The sequence below is a fragment of the Gigantopelta aegis genome, chromosome 7 (assembly GCF_016097555.1).
Source record: "Gigantopelta aegis isolate Gae_Host chromosome 7, Gae_host_genome, whole genome shotgun sequence".
Taxonomy (NCBI): Eukaryota; Metazoa; Mollusca; class Gastropoda; order Neomphalida; family Peltospiridae; genus Gigantopelta; species Gigantopelta aegis.
In genome coordinates this window covers 17895809-17917461 of record NC_054705.1, presented here as the reverse complement: position 1 = coordinate 17917461, position 21653 = coordinate 17895809, and the positions used below count along the sequence as shown (strand labels likewise).

Below are 21653 nucleotides of genomic sequence, written 5' to 3'. Positions count from 1 at the left end.
TGGACAGACAGCCCAGATAGCTGAGGTCTGTGTGCCCAGGACAGTGTGCTTGAAACTTAATTCGATATAAGCACGAAAATAAGTTGAAATGAATGAATGAAGAAAATGTTTATTTCATAATGCACTCAACACATTTTATTTACGGTTGTATGGCATCAGACATATGGTTAGGGATCACACAGACATTAAGAAACCCGCTGTTGCCACTTCATGGGCTACTCTTTTCGATTAGCAGCAAGGGATCTTTTATATGCACCATCCCATAGACAGGATAGCACATACCACGGCCTTTGATGTACCAGTCGTGGTGCACTGGCTGGAACGAGAAATGTGAAATGAAGGAATGCATGTCCAGGTACTTACTAGATTTTTCATCATGGAAGACAATTCCTTTGTTACATGGGAGAATTTAATGAATGCAGCACCTAAAATAAAAAATTAAAAAATAATATTAATAATATTGCCAACACAACCAAACACCCATTAATATTAATTTTGTAATTTTATACAAGCACAAATGTAATTTATTGTCATTATTATTAAATGTCATAAATAAAGAGTCGTCATATATGCAATGAATAAGTCATCATAAAGCCACACACAATTGAAGAGTTGGTGAACATCTTTTTTTTCTATCCAACAATGTAAGAGGGAAGGAGGTTCTTACTTTCATTTTTATTTCATATTTTTAATTTTTTTTGAGACAAGGCAAGCACTTCACAAAAAGAAGACATTCTTTGAGATGAGATTATTGAGAGCAAAATGTCCTTTCAGGAATGTTTTACAACTGGCCTTAGTTCTTTAAAATGTAGTTACAAGTCATGATAGTAGATCACAACTTGAAAATACATGCTAACAATAAAAAGGGGGGGGGGGGGGGGGGGGGGGGTCTTTTTCAATTATGTGGAAGTGGACCTTAATTCATTACTTTTTTATCTATTATTATTTTTTATATATATATATATATATATATATATATATATATATATATATGAAGAGTTTCATCGCAAAATAAACGATAAACACCACTATACACACCCAATCCTAAAAACATTTTATTCCAAACAACCATAAACACTACACCACTCATTTCTCTGCAATCTATCCTCAGACCATCTTATCGCGTTTTGCTGAAAACTGAATTTGAACTCGTGTTTGTCTACGTGTAAACAGTGTGTGAGTGGTGTTCGCACAATGTTTTTTAATATGGCGTTTATCGTGTTTTGCGATGAAACTCTTCATATACATGTGTATATATATATATATATATATATATATATATATATATATATATATATATACACATGTATATTCATTTTTTTTTATTATTAAAAAATTTAATTCAATGTGGCCTAATCATTAACACTATAAAAGTAGTTTGTTTTATTTAACGACGCCGCTAGAGCACATTGATTTTTTATCTTATCATCGGCTATTGGACGTCAAACATATGGTCATTCTGACACTGGTTTTTTTTAGAGGAAACCCGCTGTCGCCACATAGGCTACTCTTTTTACAACAGGCAGCAAGGGATCTTTTATTTGCACTTCCCACAGGCAGGATAGCACAAACCATGGCCTTTGTTGAACCAGTTATGGATCACTGGTCGGTGCAAGTGGTTTACACCTACCCATTGAGTCTTGCGGAGCACTCACTCAGGGTTTGGAGTCGGTATCTGGATTAAAAATCCCATGCCTCAACTGGGATCCGAACCCAGTACCTACCAGCCTGTAGACCGATGGCCTGCCACGACGCCACCGAGGCCGGTCATTAACACTATAAAGTATAAGTCTAGTAATTGCTCCCAGCTGAATATACTGTATCAGCAGATTTGTAACCTCTACAAACTGAACTGTTGATTCATCCAGTTATTTTAAAGACTTAATTCTGGTCACACAAGCAATCAGATGAACCATCTGGAAGATTTCTGGTTGGCTATCCATGTCTAGTTGACTTTTTATTGTTGGTTTGTGTACTGTTCAATGTACATGTGTATGTGACAAAGAAACAAACAAGAGAAAACTCGGTGGCACAGTGGTGAAGCCATCGGACTACAGGCTGGTAGGTACAGGGTTCGCAGCCCGGTACCAGCTCCAACCCAGAGCGAGTTCTTAAGGGCTCATTGGGTAGGTCTAAAGCCACTACACCCTCGTCCTTCTCACTAACCACTAACCACTAACCAACTAACAACTAACCCACAGTCCTGGAACAAACAACCCAGGTAGCTGAAGTGTGTGCCCAGGACAGAGTGCTTGAACTTCAATTGGATATAAGCACGAAAATAAGTTAAAATGAAATGAAATGAAACTGTTGATTTCTGGCTGGCTATCCTGTCCTGTCTACAAACATCAACTGTTGATTCATCCAGTTATTTAAAAAAAACTCTGGTCACACACGCAATCAGATGAACCATCTGGAAGATTTCTGGCTGGCTATCCATGTCTCTTTGATTTTATTGTTGGTTTGTGTATTGTATGTATACAGTCGGTGAAACAGACTGGAAACCATCCTGCTGACCTGCTGGTTGACTTTATCGTTGGTTTGTGTACTGTACAATGTACATGTGTATGTGACAAAGAAAGGAACAAAAGAAAACTATACTATTACAGGATGTACATGTATGGAGAATGTTAACTCCACCTGTACCATTTAATGGGTAATAAAAGGTGAATATCATACACTTCATACATGTACCAATAGCTAAGACATAATCAATACTGCAAGGAGTATGAATTACATGACAATGTACACTGTGAAAAGCAGATAAAGAACCAAACACTGAATGTATTCTTACACTGTTAGTCATCGCTAAACACTGCATTCATGTGTACTTTGCCAACACACATAATGTTATCATGTTTTATATATGATTATGAATATTGATTATTGTCTGATATCCATCTTGTTTAGGAGAGCATTTATAAAGGCTCTGCCTGTTGTGCAATCCTTTTGATTCTTTTTTCTGATCAATAAAATATCTCAAAACAAAAACACACAAAGCTCATACATGTAAATTTATATTTCAAAGATTTTTTATTATTACCTGTTACTACATGTAAAAAAAAAACCCGAAAAATGTTTTATTTAATGACACATTCAACACATTTTATTTACGGTTAAATGGCATCAAACATATGGTTATAGACCGCACAGATAATGAGAGAGGAAACTAGCTGTCGCCACTTCATGGCTACTCTTTTTGATTAGCAGCAAGGGATCTTTTATATGCACCATCCCACAGACAGGGTAGTACATACCACAGCCTTTGATGTACCAGTCATGGTGCACTGGCTGGAACAAAGTAAAGTTTGTTTTATTTAACGACGCCACTAGAGTACATTGATTTTTTATCTTATCATTGGCTATTGGACGTCAAACATATGGTCATTCTGACACTGTGTTTTTAGAGGAAACCCGCTGTGACCACATAGGCTACTCTTTTACGACAGGCAGCAAGGGATCTTTTATTTGCACTTCCCACAGGCAGGATAGCACAAACCATGGCCTTTATTGAACCAGTTATGGAACACTGGTCAGTGTAAGTGGTTTACACCTACCCATTGAGCCTTGTGGAGCACTCACTCAGGGTTTGGAGTCGGTATCTGGATAAAAAATCCCATGCCTCGACTGGGATCTGAACCCAGTACCTATCAGCCTGTAGATCGATGGCCTAACCACAACGCCACCGAGGCCGGTGGCTGGAACAAATTACTACATGTATGCATAACATTACTTGTAAATTATTTCAACGAAAAAAATATATATAGTGTAGATTTTTTTCTTACTATAGCAAAGAATAATTTTTAAGCCACTTGATTTTATATAAAAAAGAAGAAGTTTATTTTGTTTAACGACACCACTAGAACACATTGATTTACTAATCATCGGCTATTGCATGTCAAACATTCAGTAACTTTTTAATGTAAACATGCAGTGTTTGAGAGGAAACCTAGCTGCTACATTTTTCCATTAGTTGCAAATGATCTTTTATATGCACCATCCCACAGACAAGACATCACATACATGTACCTTTGATATACCAGTCGTGGTGCACTGGCTGGAACGAGAAATAGCCTGATGAGTTCACCGACGGGGATTGATCCTAGACTGACCACGCATCAGCCGAGTGCTTTACCACTCGGCTAGGTCCGACCCCTGATATTATACAAGATTTATAAGGAGCTCTACCACAGTTCAATAATGGTGTCTTCACACAAAGGGGTGGGACATAGCCCAGTGGTACAGCACTCTCCGATGCGGAGTCGGTGTGGGATCGATCCCCATCGGTGTGCCCATTGGGCTATTTCTCGTACCCTCTGACAGAATCCACGATAATGGATCTTTAAAGTATTGTTATATGTGTTGAACTATATATACCGGTAGTGGGTTTTTTTTTTGTGTAACGACACCACTAGAGCACATTGATTAACTAAACATTCACTATTGGATGTCAAACATTTGGTAATTCTGACTCTTAGCCATCAGAGGAAGCTGTTACATTTTTCCATTAGCAGCAAGGGATCTTTTATATGCACTTTCCTACAGAGAGGAAAGCACATACCATGGCCTTTGCAGTGACAAAAATAAGCAGAATGTTTTACTAGTCCTATGGACAAATACATCGAGAAATCTACTTGTCTGCCAACATTTTCACTTGTCCAAATAAATGGTTTGTTTTATTCAAGTACAAGGATGATGTTTTTGATTGCTGAAAATTTCACTTAAATTGTCCACAGGACAAACACTGAGGTACATTTTGCTTGTCCGAATAGATTTTTGCTTGTCAGGACAAGTGCTTATTTCGAACGATGCTTTGACCAGTTGGGATGCACTGGTTGTAACGCGAAAAAAAATACAATTAGTTGAATGGATCCACTGAGGTGGTTCGATCCTATGACGCCAAGTACCACCCCTTGTACCGGTAGTAGTAGTACACGTAAATCAACATACATGTATGTATGTATGTATGTAGCATCAAATATTTTCTCTCTCATAAGTTAAAGGGGGGGGGGGGGGGGGGGATTAATTTATATTTTACTAACTAGGAAGGAAGTTATTTAATGACGCACTCAGACACATTGTATTTATGGTTATATGGCATCAAACATATGGTTAAAGACTAGTGCTGCAACGATAAACCGGTATACCGTGATAATTGATCAGCTCGATACGAACCGCGGTACAGTTTTGCGTATCGCGATTTTTATACGCTATTTTTTTTCCTTGTATTTTATTTGACTTGAAATAGGCAAATAAACAAACAAAAACCACATCATTTTATTAATTGGTGGTGACAGGAAGTGTAACTATCACGTTAAGCGTAGTCGGCTTACTTGTTGGCATACGAAGTGATAGGTCGGTTATACTTGGTTCTGACTTCTAAACAAAACGTGTTTAATGTCCATTGAAAATAACCAGTTAACGATAATTACAAATAAATGTTTTGTTACTTACACATTATCATTCATTGTTCATTTACGTTGGAATACGGCTACGGCTATCATCTTCAAAGAAATAAACCAACAAGTGAAAATCACACTTCGCTGTTTTTCACTGAACTCGGAATACTTCAGCCGATCGTTCAAAATACCTCGGCTAATAACCTCGGCTCTGGTTTGGTCGATCTGCCGAAACATAGCGACTCAATACGTACATTTCCGTGTTAAGCGAGCAGCAACGGAAAAGCCCGATAGTAAGGATTTCCGAATGTGACAATTTATAAATAGTTTGACACCGTCACAGCTGCACACCGGTGTTCTAGTAGACAAGTATTGTTTTAAAAAATAAAAATATGGCCTAAAACATTTAGCCTGACAGCTGAAACTAATAAAAATCATTAAAAAGTTATGCCTTCTGTTTTCATTAAAAAAAAGACCCAACCCATAAATATTAAATTTAAATAATATCAACTATATTGCAATACATATTGCAATACGGTTTCTTATATCGCAATATATCGCAATACGGTTTTGACCGTATCGTTGCACCCCTATTAAGGACCACACAGATATTGAGAAAGGAAACCTGTTGTCCCCACTTCATGGGCTAGCTACTCTTTTCAATTAACAGGAAGGGATCTTTTATATGCACCATCCCAGAAACAGGATAGCACATACCACGGCTTTTGATGTACCAGTCGTGGTGCTCTGGTTGGAAGGAGAAATAGCCCATTTGGCCCACCGATGAGGATTGATCCCACACCCGACCATACATCTAGTGATCGCTTTACCACTGGGCTGCATCACGCACACACTGGCTCGAATGAGAAATAGCCCATTGGGCCCACCGATGGGGATCGATGCCACACACCGACCGCACATCTAGCGAGTGCTTTATCACTGGGCTGCGTCACGCCCGTTTTACCAACTAGGATGTAGAATATAATTTGTATTATTATCTGAAGTACAAAAAATGTTTTAATATTCAAATTAGACACTGACTCATAATAATGACAACATCATTATACTAGGTCTCTAAAGCATACATTTGTGCACATTTATGTCTCAGTACATTTTCTCAACTAGGAAGTAATCTCTTTGTAACGTGTACCTCTGACTCACAAAAGCTATGGGTGACAACATATTACTTTACTTTTTAGGCAAACAATGAAATGGGTTAAAGCCAGCACTGTAAAAATAAAATGGTTCTGTGCTGTCATAAAATGAATGCAAATGTATATGCATACGTATGTCCTGGGCACGCAATACATACAATGGGCAAACCAACCATAAAATAACATATATATTTTTAGTTAAATGTTTGGAGTTACAATTAGTATACAACATAGTTTGTTAAACTTTATGTATTTAATGCTCAGTAAAATTGGTATGGTAATGATGTAAGGCCTTAACATTACCATCACAAATTAAGACTTTCTGGGGCAACAATGATTTTTTTTTAAACCAGGGCTTCTACATTATGGTAGCCCCACTCCCATGGCTACTGATATTCAATGTTGGGCTAGTAAATAACTACTACTGCCATGCCCGACAGGCCTTCTAGATTATGGTAGTCCCACTCCCATGGCTAGTGATATTCAATGTTGGGCTAGTAAATAACTACTATTGCCATGCCCGACAGGGCTTCTAGATTATGGTAGCCCCACTCCCATGGCTAGTGATATTCAATGTTGGGCTAGTAAATAACTACTATTGCCATGCCAGACAGGGCTTCTAGATTATGGTAGCCCCACTCCCATGGCTAGTGATATTCAATGTTGGGCTAGTAAATAACTACTATTGCCATGCCAGACAGGGCTTCTAGATTATGGTAGTCCCACTCCCATGGCTAGTGATATTCAATGTTGGGCTAGTAAATAACTACTATTGCCATGCCAGACAGGCCTTCTAGATTATGGTAGCCCCACTCCCATGGCTAGTGATATTCAATGTTGGGCTAGTAAATAACTACTATTGCCATGCCAGACAGGGCTTCTAGATTATGGTAGCCCCACTCCCATGGCTAGTGATATTCAATGTTGGGCTAGTAAATAACTACTATTGCCATGCCAGACAGGCCTTCTAGATTATGGTAGCCCCACTCCCATGGCTAGTGATATTCAATGTTGGGCTAGTAAATAACTACTATTGCCATGCCAGACAGGGCTTCTAGATTATGGTAGCCCCACTCCCATGGCTAGTGATATTCAATGTTGGGCTAGTAAATAACTACTATTGCCATGCCAGACAGGCCTTCTAGATTATGGTAGCCCCACTCCCATGGCTAGTGATATTCAATGTTGGGCTAGTAAATAACTACTATTGCCATGCCAGACAGGCCTTCTAGATTATGGTAGTCCCACTCCCATGGCTAGTGATATTCAATGTTGGGCTAGTAAATAACTACTATTGCCATGCCCGACAGGGCTTCTAGATTATGGTAGCCCCACTCCCATGGCTAGTGATATTCAATGTTGGGCTAGTAAATAACTACTATTGCCATGCCCGACAGGGCTTCTAGATTATGGTAGCCCCACTCCCATGGCTAGTGATATTCAATGTTGGGCTAGTAAATAACTACTATTGCCATGCCAGACAGGGCTTCTAGATTATGGTAGTCCCACTCCCATGGCTAGTGATATTCAATGTTGGGCTAGTAAATAACTACTATTGCCATGCCCGACAGGGCTTCTAGATTATGGTAGCCCCACTCCCATGGCTAGTGATATTCAATGTTGGGCTAGTAAATAACTACTATTACTATGCCCGACGGCTAGTGATTTTTTGTTTTGTTCAAATGTTGCAGTTAAGTCTATTTTGTAAATATGAATATCCTGCACCCATCCCAACCCCCCAATGTTAGTGTTTTTAAGTTTTATTTCCCTCTTTAGGTGACATATCTGATTATTACTATTATATTGTAAACTTTTGTTAACTTATAAAATCCACTAGCCATGGAAGAAGGAAATGTTTTATTTAATGATGCACTCAACACATTTTATTTACGGTTATATGGCACCAGACATATGGTAAAGGACCACACACATATATATATATATAGAGGAAACCCGCTGTTGCCACTTCATGGGCTACTCTTTTCGATTAGCAGCAAGGGATCTTTTATATGCACCATCCCACAGACAGAATAGTACATAGCACGGCCTTTGTTACACCAGTCGTGGTGCACTGGCTGGAACAAGAAATAGCCCAATGGGGCCACCGACAGGGATCGATCCTAAACCGACCGTGCATCAAGAGAGTGCTTTACCACTGGGCTACATCCCACTCCTCCACTAGCCATGGGATCAATGATTTAAAAAATTTACTAGCCAATATTAAAAATTCACTAGCCCTACTTTACTTTCCTCTTCCATTATCTGTGTGGTCTTTCACAATATGCCCAGGGCTTGAACTTAACGACGGCTCCAACAGCAATTGCCGTCACTGACATATAAATTGCCGTAGGTAGAGAGCATCACCGACTGCACAAAAGTGCCATCAATCTCAACAATAGCAAAATGTATACACCAGGTGTGCATTATTTGCCAATATTTAACGGATGGACGGACAATGCCATACCACAATATGACCCATCATAGACGTGCGTATAATAAATCTGGGTATGGCACCATACCTGTTTCAACCTCTGGCAGAAACTCTGCTATGGTAATTGCTGACTTTAGAAAATGGAACTATGGGCTGAAATAATCCATGGGTTTCTCTTTGCAATGAGTTGATTGATTCCCTGCTGCAGACTCTGTGGGTTTTTCTCCATAGCAACAAATGACTCAGGACTAAAATATCAAAGGCTATGGAATGTACTGTTCTGTCTGTTTAAAAGTGTATTTCAAAGATTCCTTGAACTACCGTACATATACAGTGAAACTCCTCTAAACCGGACACCCTAGGTACCAAGTAAAAAGTCTGGTTTTAAGAGGTATCCGGTTTAGTGAGGTTTTCTTCTGCACAGATATTTAAACAATGAACCATGAAAAACGTCCGGTTTTGAGGGAATTCCAGTTTATAGAGGGTTCGGTTTTGAGAGGTTTCACTGTAGTTAGTAAGAGGAGCCCATGTGGCCACAACAGGTTTCCTCTCTCACGCCGAGAGACCTAATGGTGCAATAATTGTATGTCTGAAATGTTTTACAACGTACAGAGGTGTTATCAAGCAAACTGTCTTTCTTTTCCACTCATTACAAAAGCAGAATCTTGGCACTCACCGATCTCTGTCTCCTCTCTAATGCTAAGAGACTAAGTGTTGCAATAAATGTACATCAAAAATCATTTACAATGTATCAAAGTGTTATCAAGCAAACGGTCTTTTCTTTCCACTCGTTTCAAAATCAGAATCTTGGCACTCACCGATTTCTGTCTCCTTCTCTCTAATGCGAGCGTTGTTCCCCAGTTTCTCCAAGTTCTCAGAAAAATAGGCTTCATTTGCAACATGCACTGTAATGAAATCAAATGAAATTTGTTAATAACTACATCACAGTTACCTACATGAACCTGAACATTGGATCAAAATATTTCATGCTCGGTTTTCATTGAAAATATGCAAATGTTATTGGCAGGTCTTGAATTTTGACCTTATTTGTTTGCACTTACCATAGTTGGGGCACATGACTAGGCCATTGCAGCAATTTACCGAATGGCCATCGTTAAATTTGAGCTTAATATTGGAATAGGGGTCAATATACACCACTAAAACATGTTTGTTAGTCTGTTTTGTTTAACACCACAACCAGGATTTCTGCCAGAAAGAAAATTTTGGGTATGGCACTATGTAAATGAGGGTTAAGAAAATCATAAAATATTAATGTTGTCATATTAATGTTGTCAAAATCTGCAAAAACATCTGGGTACGGCATAATAACCGTTTTACCCTCTGGCAGAAACCCTGTGACAACATAAATGTATGCATATACTGTGAAATAGCAGGGGGGGGTGGGGGGCACGGGGGCAATGCTCCCTCGTCACCCCCAAATCACACCTTTTAAAACATTTGTTACTGCATTAAATTTTATAAAATCATACACATACATGTACATGTAGTTACACTATTCATCCAATTCTCTTGCACACATTTCCTTAACCCATTATTATTATTATTATTTTATCTTACAGTGGGCTTAATTCTCAAAGACAGTTCCAGACTAAGGACCCAAAACTAGTGGTGTCCCAACCATAACGCTTCTGTCCCAACCATAACGGCAACAATATAGATTATTTTTTTAGCAATACCACTTTACATGTCACTAAAAGCTACCAAATTTAATAGCAGTGAATGTTTCAAACATGTTTTTATGTCATAAGAAGATTATAATGTACCAATCCATTGTAATTAAATGGGGTTTTTGGGTTTTTTTGTTGTTGTTGTTGTTGTTTTGTTTTTTAATAAAGTTTATTGACTCCAGAAAACAAATATAATAGTGCCAGGGTTGGGGCCCTGGTATCACTACTTTACAATCATATAATATGTTAAACATTGTACATATATATATATAGCACATTAATCAAACAGTAATAATGGACATACCCGGTACATGTACAAATGTAGATACATGTAAATCATAGTTAATAGTTTTATGGGGTTAACAAAGAAGCTAGAAATGATAGAAATAAAGAGAAGGAAGGAGAGAAAGAAAGAAAGAAGATTGAAAGAGTGAAGGAAAGGAAAAATTAAATTAATTTAAAGGATAAATTGCAATAGAAAATAGTACATTTATCATTATTATTATTAACATCACCACTACAGTCATTACCATTACCATTACTACTATTGTATTATTATTTCATACGTATAGGGATAATGTATAAGATGTAATTAAACAAGGTATCATTTACAACCGACAGATGCTAACAGAGTAAATGCTTTGTAAATTATATAAGTTATATAAGAAGTACCTAAATATAAGGGAATTTACAAAGAAAACATAAAATAAAAGTCACAATTAAATATATATAAACATAATGTGGTTGTCGTTATGGATGGGACAATTATGCATTGGAGTGGCAATATATGGATAATCATAGATTAAATGGACACTGTTGGTGTTTGATTGAGTAGTTAAGCTGTTTTATACTTCATGTGCACATGCATTACAAGTATGTCTGTATCCAATACACATTTAGATTTATTGACAAAAGTTCAGTTTATGTTCAATCACTTGTACATTTTTTCATTGAAAGCACCAAATATTTGATGTATGAAGGTTATGCATTCTAAAATTCATTCAAATGAGGTACCAAACATAATTTGGTGAATAATATGTGTATATGCTACAAAACATGGATTGTGAACAATTCTTTTGAAGCTACAGTTTGTTGTTTATTATTGTGTCCCAACGATAATGGTCCAGAGTAACGCTAAGGATGTGGGCATTTGAGTGGCAATGTATGGCTAATCATAGATTAAATAGACACTAAGTACATAATTGAGTAACTTCGAGCTATTTTTATGTTGTCCGGGTATTTAGTTCTGTGAAAGTTTAATTGTCTTTCATTTGACATTTTGGGAGGTGTTAAAAATGTCACAGTTCTTTGAAATAACACTTCTATGATCACATTTATGTGAGCTTTTAGGAAGCTAAGATTGTTTTAAATGATTGTCCTATGAATGTATTATATGTTTTTATGATAACAGTAATAAAATGTCAACTATTAAATTGTTCAAATTGCTATTGTAAAGCATGTGTCCCAACCATAACGGTGAAATATTCAAGAGCTTATATTCATGCACTTACAAGAGATATCTTCTTCAAATTTTCAGTACGTTAAGTAAGCATGTCCAGAATTATAGTTAAGACATTTTTACTAATCTAAATATGAGCCTTGTTACAACATGTATTTTTTAAAAAATTCCACAATTCCAGTTTCTGAAAATACATATAATTTTCTATGTATAATGTCAATATTTTTTTATCAGCAACCATTTATAGATGTATAGATGTTTATAAAATTGCATTAGGTCCATGTCAACACTAAAAAAACTTGAAAATAATAAATAAAACTTGTATTATTAACTGGTCAGAATATTACAATGAAATTATGAAAAGGTGTCCATTGTCATCAAAATGGATACAAATTTTTCTTGTTCTATACATCTTGGCCACAAAATTTATTTTTGTCATCAAAATATATACTATTCCCCAGTTGAAATTGCTGAAAATCAGACTATTTGTTAAAGTTGAATTTTTGGTCAAATGTCACACTTTATTTGCACCAGGCCATAAAATCCTGGCTACACCAGTGTGCATATATATAAGGGGACCGGTCTTGGTGGTGCAGTGGTTAAGTCATCGGAGTACTAGCTGGCTGGTAGGTACTGGGTTCGCAGCCCAGTACCGGCTCCAACCCAGAGCGAGTCCTTAAGGGCTCAATGGGTAGGTGTAAGGCCACTACACCCTCTTCACTCTCACTAACGACTAACCAACTAACAACTAACCCACTGTCCTGGACAGACAGCCCAGATAGCTGAGGTGTGTGCCCAGGACAGCGTGCTTGAACCTTAATTGTAGCTTAGGCAATAGAGCGCTCGTCTGAGATGCTTGGGTCATAGGATTTAACCACAATGGCTAAACCAAGAGCTTCTAGAACATTTATTAAATCCACTAGCCATGGGATCAGTGATTTGAAAATTCACTAACCACGATTAAAAATTCACTAGCCCTAATTTACTTTAATACAATTTTACTAAATAATAGTAATAATTGGATATGTCACCTAAAAAGGGAGGTAGAGCTTAAAAACGCTAACATTGGGATGGGTGGGGTGGGGGGCAGGATATTCACATTTACAAAATAGACTTAACAGCAACATTTGATTAACAAAAATTCACCAGCCGTCAGGCATGGCAATAGTAGTTATTTACTAGCCCAACACTGAATATCACTAGCCATGGGAGTGGGGCTACCATAATCTAGAAGCCCTGCTAAACCCAGCTAAACTAGTTGTATTTCGTGCTCCCGTCCCTACCAGTGCCCCAAGAAAACTGTAATCATTGTGTCTTGTACTGTAGGTGTATGTGTATATTAAGTCTCAAGGACAAACTTACTTGTTCCAGAATTATACAGAGCCTTGACCGATTTCTTCATCTTGGTCAGCCCACTCCGGTCCATGTCCAGTGTCTACAAGACAAGATAAAGAGACTATATTAGAAAATTTACTACCATTGTATGTAACCAAGTTTAAATCTGATGTAGCCGCTTTTTTTCTTTTTTTTAAAGATACTTGTCCCTTGCAACATTGTAAGTTTTTCCCCATTCAAATATTACCTGCAGATGAGTACCTGTACATGTACCGGTAAATGCTTACAAGTACAGGTATATTCAGTTGAATCCAATACATTTTCAGAAAAAGATGCATGTATACTGCACAACAAAAGAAACATGGATATTTGTGTGTTTTTTCATGACACATATGTGTATAACGTTAAATCAGCAAATAGTATCAAAATGGACACAAAAACTAATGGAACTCTAATTGGATAATAATGTTTAAAAATTAATTAAAGTAAACTAAATTAATATTTATGGGGGGTTTTGTTGTCCAGCATACTTTAAGAAAGCCCAGTACCATACAAACTATGGCATGTACATGTACATTGTATGTACATACAGTAAAGAAAGAAACAAATGTTTTATTTAGTGATGCACTCACCACATTTTATTTACGGTTATATGGCGTCAGACATATGGTTAAGGACCACACAGATATTGAGAGAGGAAACCCGCTGTCTCCACTTCATGGGCTACTCTTTTCGATTAGCAGCAAGGGACCTTTTATACGCACCTTTCCACAGACAGGGTTGTATATACCACGGCCTTCGATATACCAGTTGTGGTGCACTGGCTGGAATGAGAAATAGCCCAATATGGGCCCACCGCCAAAGATCGATGCAACACCGACCGCATATCGAGTGAGCGCCTTACCACTGGACTATGTCCCGGCCCTCTGCACATACAGTACAGTAACTGCATGTATATGTACTAATATATGGGATTAATCAACCTTAGTATAACCATTGCATTATTTCCCTTTCATTCTATCCAGTTTTGCATTAATTACTGGTATATATCTAGATACATGTATTAAAGTTTGTGGTATGTACTATCATATATGCATTTACTTTTTTCGTGATTTTTAATGGTTTTAACATGATCAAAAAAAAGTTTGTTTTGTTTAACGACACCACTAGAGCATATTGATTTCTTAATCACTGGCTATTAGATGTCAAAACATTTGGTCATTTCGATATAAAATTTTAGAGAGGAAACCCACTACATTTTTCTATTAGTATACATGTAGCAAGGAATCTTTTATATGCACCATCCAACAGACAGGATAGCACATGTGACCGGCCTTTGATATACCATTCGTGGTGCATTGGATGGAGTGAGAAATAGCCCAATAGGCCCACTGATGGGGATCGATTCCAGACCGACCACACATCAAGTGCGAGCGCATAACATGATAACTTCATTCTGCACTTCCTAACAATTACATACCAGGCGTGAATGCAGGATTTCTGAAGGGGAGGGGAGAGGGTCCAAATGTGATGACTGATCACTCCTTTTACACAGAACAGTTAATATTATAATCATGTTTCCCCTTAAAGGTTATGGTCGGTTTTCAAAAAAGCGGGGGTCCGAACCTGTGGACCCTCCCTGGATCCACTACTGCATACATACATGTATAACATGTCCAAGTAAATCTTCCATATGCACATTCCCACATTAAAGTGCCCTGCATATATATACATGTCCACACCACTAATGTTCTACACATACCACCTGCTGAACATTAGCAGGTAAATGTGTGTGTATATGTATAATGTTGCAATGCATGAGTCCTATATCGATGTTATTTGCTTCCAGGGTTTAAGCTGGCGCTCGTCATACCACCAAATGTAAATTAATATTGAATTTGGCGAATATATATTTCATTACTAATTAGCTAAAAAGCAAATTAGAAAATTGTCTTGTCATTTATGGATGTTCCGTTAGCTGAAAAACTAATCAGAAAATTGTCTGTCATTTATGGATGTTCCGTTAGCTAAAAAACTAATCAGAAAATTGTCTGTCATTTATGGATGTTCCGTTAGCTAAAAAAACTAATTAGAAAATTGTCTGTTGTTTATGGATGTTCCGATATTTTTGCTGTATTGGCTAAATGAAACTTCAACTTGTCGATAGATTTTCGTATCAAATTTGCCAAATTGCTATTATTTCATGGCTTCCCTATAATATACAGAAAAGAAAGAAATGTTTTATTTACGGTTATACGGCGTCTAACATATGGTTATGGTCCACACATATATTGAGAGAGGAAACCCACTGTCGCCACTTCATGGGCTACTCTTTTTGATTAGCAGCAATAAATTGAGGGATTGGCACAGAAATACAAATAATACAAGTTTGAAGAGAAGTTGGTGGTAAGCAGGACTGGCATTAATCGAGGGTGTGTGTGTGTGTGTGTGTGTGTGTGTGTGTGTGTGTGTGTGTGTGTGTGTGTGTGTGTGTGTGTGTGTGTGTGTGTGTGTGTGCAATAAATTAAGGGTACACTGTATATAAAAAGAAAAAGTCTGTTTTAACAACACCACTAGAGCACATTGATTTATTAATCATCGGCTATCGGATGTGAAACATTTGGTAATTTCGACATATACATGTAGTCTTATATAGACAGGAAACCTGCTACATTTTTTCTATTAGTAGTAAGGGATCTTTCATAATTTATATGCACTATCCCATAAACAGGATAGCGCATACCACGGTCTTTGATATGCCAGACGTGGTGAACTGGCTGGAATGAGAAATAGTCCATTGGGCCCACCACTGACATGGATTGATCCTAGACTGACCGTGCATCAAGCGAGTGCTTTACAACTGGGTTTACGTTGTCCCGCCCCCACTGTATATATAGGTGCATGTCATCACAATAATTAGCATGAAAGTCATATGGTTTTGAAGCATGATTTTAATTGTTACAAGCAGAGATGACTGACATGCTGTGACCTTCATATGACCAAAAATATGCAGGTATCATTGCTGACTGCTCTGTTACTATTAATACATGTACATGTATCTCATTCAATGGTCAAATCTGGCTTTGCATGCATACCTTAGTGGTGAATAAAGTTTGTTTTATTTAACGACGCCACTATAGAGCACATTGATTTTTTATCTTATCATCGGCTATTGGACGTCAAACATATGGTCATTCTGACACTGTTTTTTAGAGGAAACCCGCTGTTGCCACATAGGCTACTCTTTTACGACAGGCAGCGAGGGATCTTTTATTTGCACTTCGCACAGGCAGGATAGCACAAACCATGGCCTTTGTTGAACCAGTTATGGATCACTGGTCAGTGCAAGTGGCCTACCCATTGAGCCTCACTCAGGGTTTGGAGTCGGTATCTGGATTAAAAATACCATGTCTCGACTGGGATCCTAACCCAGTACCTACCGGCCAGTAGACCGATGGCCTAACCACAACGCCACCGAGGCTGGTTAGTGGTGAATAAAATCCAGGACTTTTCAAGAAACAGATTTTTGACTTTCAGTAAATGATTTTAGAAGAATATATATTACATGTATACACAAAATGTATACTCAACAGAATTAATTAAAGTTTAAAATTTGTTTTGTTTAACGACACCACTGGAGCACATTGATTATACTTAATCATCGGCTATTGGATGTCAAACATTTGGTAATTCTGACTCGTAGTCATCAGAGGAAACCTGTTATATTTTCCCCCATACAGCAAGGAATCTTTTATATGCACCTTCCCACAGACAGGATAGCACATACCCGGTACATGTATACCACGTACAGCCTTTGAGAATGGCCAATATACAACACAAATTGAAATTTTGAATAAATGTCAGTATCTATCTGTGATATTTGTGTTTTTGCACGGTTCTTTACACTGTGTTTTTGTTTAAATCTTGAATTTTTATATTGATATTGATCATTACCTTATTTGTTTGCATTACCATAGTTTGACACCCAATAGCTGATGTATTTTTTCGTGCTGGGGTGTCGTTAAACATTCATTCATTCATTCAGTTGTGGTGCACTGGTTGGAATGAGAAAAAAACAATCAATTGAATGGATCCACCAAGGTGGTTCGATCCTGTGAAGCAAGCACCTCAAGTGAGCACTCACAAAATTAATTAAGTGCCAGTAGATATGTTTTATAATTTTTCTTTACAATATTCGATTTGAAAAGTCATGTACAATACATGTGGTACAAAATACATTTGTTTTGGTGTTTTAAACAGCACACAAACGTTGCATTTTTCACTGGTCAAAGTTACTCAAACAATGCTTAGAAATAATTGCTGATCAAAGCTTGTTAACATTATACATGTACATGAATATTATAACACTATAGCCAGCATTAACAAAACGTCTTCTGCCCATTAATTTTCTTGAGTATACAATTGTAAATCACAACTGTAAGACTACTGCAGGGGACAAAATTTCTAAATCTTGTACATAACTGTAAGTCAGTTCTCATGATTCATCAGGTCTTCTAGAATTCTTACAAAATCCACTAGCCATATATGGGACCAATTTACTAGCCATGATTAAAAATTCACTAGCCCTACTTTACTTAATACAATTTTATTAATAGTAATAATCAGATTTGTTACCTAAAGAGGGAAATAGCGATCAAAAATGCTAAGATTGGGGGGGGGGGGGGGGGGGGGGGGGGGACAGGATATTCATATTTACAAAATGCAGCATTTGACAACTTTATTTTCACTAGCCGTCGGGCATGGCAATAGTAGTTATTTACTAGCCCAACATTGAATATCACTAGCCATGGGAGTGGGGTTACCATAATCTAGAAGCCCTGTCAGGCATGGCAATATTAGTTATTTACTAGCCCAACATTGAATATCACTAGCCATGGGAGTGGGGTTACCATAATCTAGAAGCCCTGATTCATACATGTACAGATGTGTTTGTGCAATTACTGGTGAATTATCTACATGTAATCTAAACACATGTGAATCACGGTTCAGTACAACAATGACCTTTCAGATATATTTCAAACAAACATTTTTTAATGATATATATATATTAATGTTTGTTTGTCTGGAATTGCCCAACAGGCTATGCCTGTATCAATTAAGATCTCTCACTGCATTTTACGAATATTTTTTACAAAACATGGCACACAGGATAATAACAATGGTAACACTGTTAACAGTTTGAGAGAGAGGAGGAGATAGAAAGGGAGATAGTAAGAGTGAGAGACAGTTAAAACAGATGGAGGCAAAGAGAGAGAGAGAGAGAGAGAGAGAGAGAGAGAGAGAGAGAGAGAGAGAGAGAGAAAGGGAGGGGTGAATAATCACCAAGAATTTTAGCCGATTAAGTTAAATATTTCATTACAATGACAGACAGATTTCAAGCAGGTATCATCTTAATATGTTAATTGTCATATGCTTCACTTTGATACATTAGTTATGGAAGTTCTGCTAAATACATGTAGCATGTAACACCCACCCATCTATATATGACCACAAATAGCAACCCAGGGCTAACCCTGTAGGGTTTCTGCCAGAGGGTAAAACGGGTATGGTGCCATACCCAAATTATTTAGCAGATTTTTAACTTGAAAGTAACATCAAATTGGCCATGAGACAAAGGTGCTGATTAATTTACATACATGTGCGTACATTTGTACAAGTGTGTACAGTGTATTCAGCATTGTTACATGTATATGTAGGAATTACATGTAGCAGGGTTTCTGCCAGAGGGTAAAATGGGTATGGCGCCATACCCAAATTATTTAGCAGATTTTTAACTTGAAAGTAACATCAAATTGGCCTTGAGACAAAGGTGCTGATTACATACATACATGTGTGTACATTTGTACAAGTGTGTACAGTGTATTCGGCATTGTTACATGTATATGTAGGAATTACATGTAGCAGGGTTTCTGCCAGAGGGCAAAACAGGTATGGCGCCATACCCAAATTATTTTGTAGATTTTTTTTTAAAAGTTAACCTTTTGATAAAATTAATTATTCTTTATCATTACTGTGTGATTTTTTTAACCCTAACCCTAAAAGTAACCCATTTTTTTTCTGGGGGAGGCACCCCCATACCCTCTGTTGACTGTGGTTGCACTCAATTCCATAGTGCCATACCCAAAAATTCTTTGTGGCAGATGCACTGCCCTGCCACCTACCCCACCCAACATGTAACATTCCTTTTTGGCAAGCGCTATATGGCAGACAGCCTTAGCATGTATTTCAAACTTAAAAATCCAAATTCAAACCATGCATACATGTACACATGTATGTATTGTCATTATTACATGTGTATGCTGAAAGACCTGCTGTAGCTAGCCCTGTTGGAACTGATTGCAGTGACAGAGAAATGACTGTGATTGCTGCCAGTGTTATGTCTGGCTGGCATTCCACGAAGACAGCTGAAACAACACCGATGCATCTGTGGTGCAGATCAATTTTCTCCTCTTTCAGCTGATCATTGTTAAGTGTCTGGGAAGTGCATGAGAAAACAACATGTTTTACAGTAGCTGCCATCAAAACATCCATGGCATTTGTTCCCAAGGGGGTGGGGGTGGGGGGGGAGGTTGGTATTTTAGAGAAAAAAATTCTGTCCAGCTTGCTTCTATGAGAGTTAAGAGTTAGGCATATCTACTAGGTTCCAATAACAAGCTACTCGCAATATACTAAAATTAAAAAACTATACGTAGCTCCCATTTATATCTTTTGGCAGACCATTCAAAAAAGAGCCCAAATTCGTTCACTGAAACTGTGCAACCTTTCTTGTTTTGGCTTAATCCTATGGGACTTTTCAAAATTCAATAGCACCTAGTCGGGCTGTTGGTGCTCTCTTGCATCTGCCAAGGCAGGCGGTCCCCTCTCCAACCCACCCCAACCCCTTTTCTGTCCTGGACAGAGGAGCCAGCCAAGGCCAGCACCTGTGCCCATGACAGGCGTGCACTACAACAGATTGCTGTGAATGTGCACGTAAAACCCTCTGACCTGACCTGACCTGGGATATCTACACAGTCTTCACCATGAGCAAAATCAAGGCGAGCTGCAAATCACTCTGCTGAAAGGGATAAACTCCAAGTTTGTTTTTGTTTAATGACACCACTAGAGCACATTGATTTATTAATCATCGGCTATTGGATGTCAAACATTTGGTAATTCTGTCATAAAGTCTTAGAGAGGAAACCCACTACATATTTCTTCATTAGTAGCAAGAGATCTTTTATATGCACCATCCCACAGACATACATGTACATGTATGGAAGCACATACCACAGCCTTTCATAAACCAGTTGTGGTGCACTGGCTGGAACAAGAAATAGCCCAATGTGGCCCATGGACAGGGATGGATCGTAGACAGCTTTATCACTGGGCTATGTCTCACACCCTCTCCTGAAATGGTGCTAGGATAAGAGCAATCAAAAAAAAGAAGATGAGCAATCACACAAAGACTCAAATAAAACCCATTAATTTCTTTTATTGTATGTACATGTAACTGATCAATTTGCCACTCTTGTAAAACTTTTCAGGAGAGTGTGGAGACAGCAGGAGTGAGCACTTGGCTTTCCTGGTGAAGACCACACACACGTTAAATATTTTGATGTCAAGTTCAGAGTTTTTATGAAATTTGAAATACAAGTCATTTGCAAAAAAAACACAAAAACGGCATAAGATATTAAACAAATAGTTGAAATGGCACCTGCATGGGCTTCTGGAATTTTTATAAAATCCACTAGTCAAGTGATCAATGATTTTAAAAATTTACTAGCCACAATTAAAAATTCACTAGCCCTGCTTTACTTTAGTTAATACAATTTTACTAAATAATATTAATAATCAGATATGTCACCTAAAGAAGGAAATAGAGCTTAAAAACACTAACATTTGGGGGTTGGGTTGGGGGCAGGATATTCATATTTACAAAAGAGACTTAACTGCCACATTTGGCAATTTTTATCCCACTAACTGATAGGCATGGCAATAGTAGTTATTTACCAGCCCAACATTGAATATTACTAGGCATGGGAGTGAGGCAACCGTAATCTAGAAGCCCTATCTGGCATGGCAATAGTAGTTATTTACCAGCCCAAAATTGAATATCACTAGGCATGGGAGTGGGACTACCATAATCTAGAAGCCTTGCATGGGCAGACATTAAAATAACAAAAGAAA

General features: G+C 37.7%; 1 protein-coding gene across 1 annotated transcript in view; it reads right to left on the bottom strand.

Annotated features, from left to right (window-relative positions):
- LOC121376955 (arf-GAP with SH3 domain, ANK repeat and PH domain-containing protein 2-like) overlaps positions 1–21653 on the bottom strand; it is a 98195-nt gene that overhangs the window by 63649 nt on the left and 12893 nt on the right. The window contains exons 2-4 of the mRNA XM_041504765.1: positions 13494–13566; positions 9803–9889; positions 364–425 (exon numbers count right to left, since the gene is read on the bottom strand). Of these exons, the coding sequence (XP_041360699.1) occupies positions 364–425; positions 9803–9889; positions 13494–13566 (222 nt within the window). The remainder of the gene's footprint in view (positions 1–363; positions 426–9802; positions 9890–13493; positions 13567–21653) is intronic.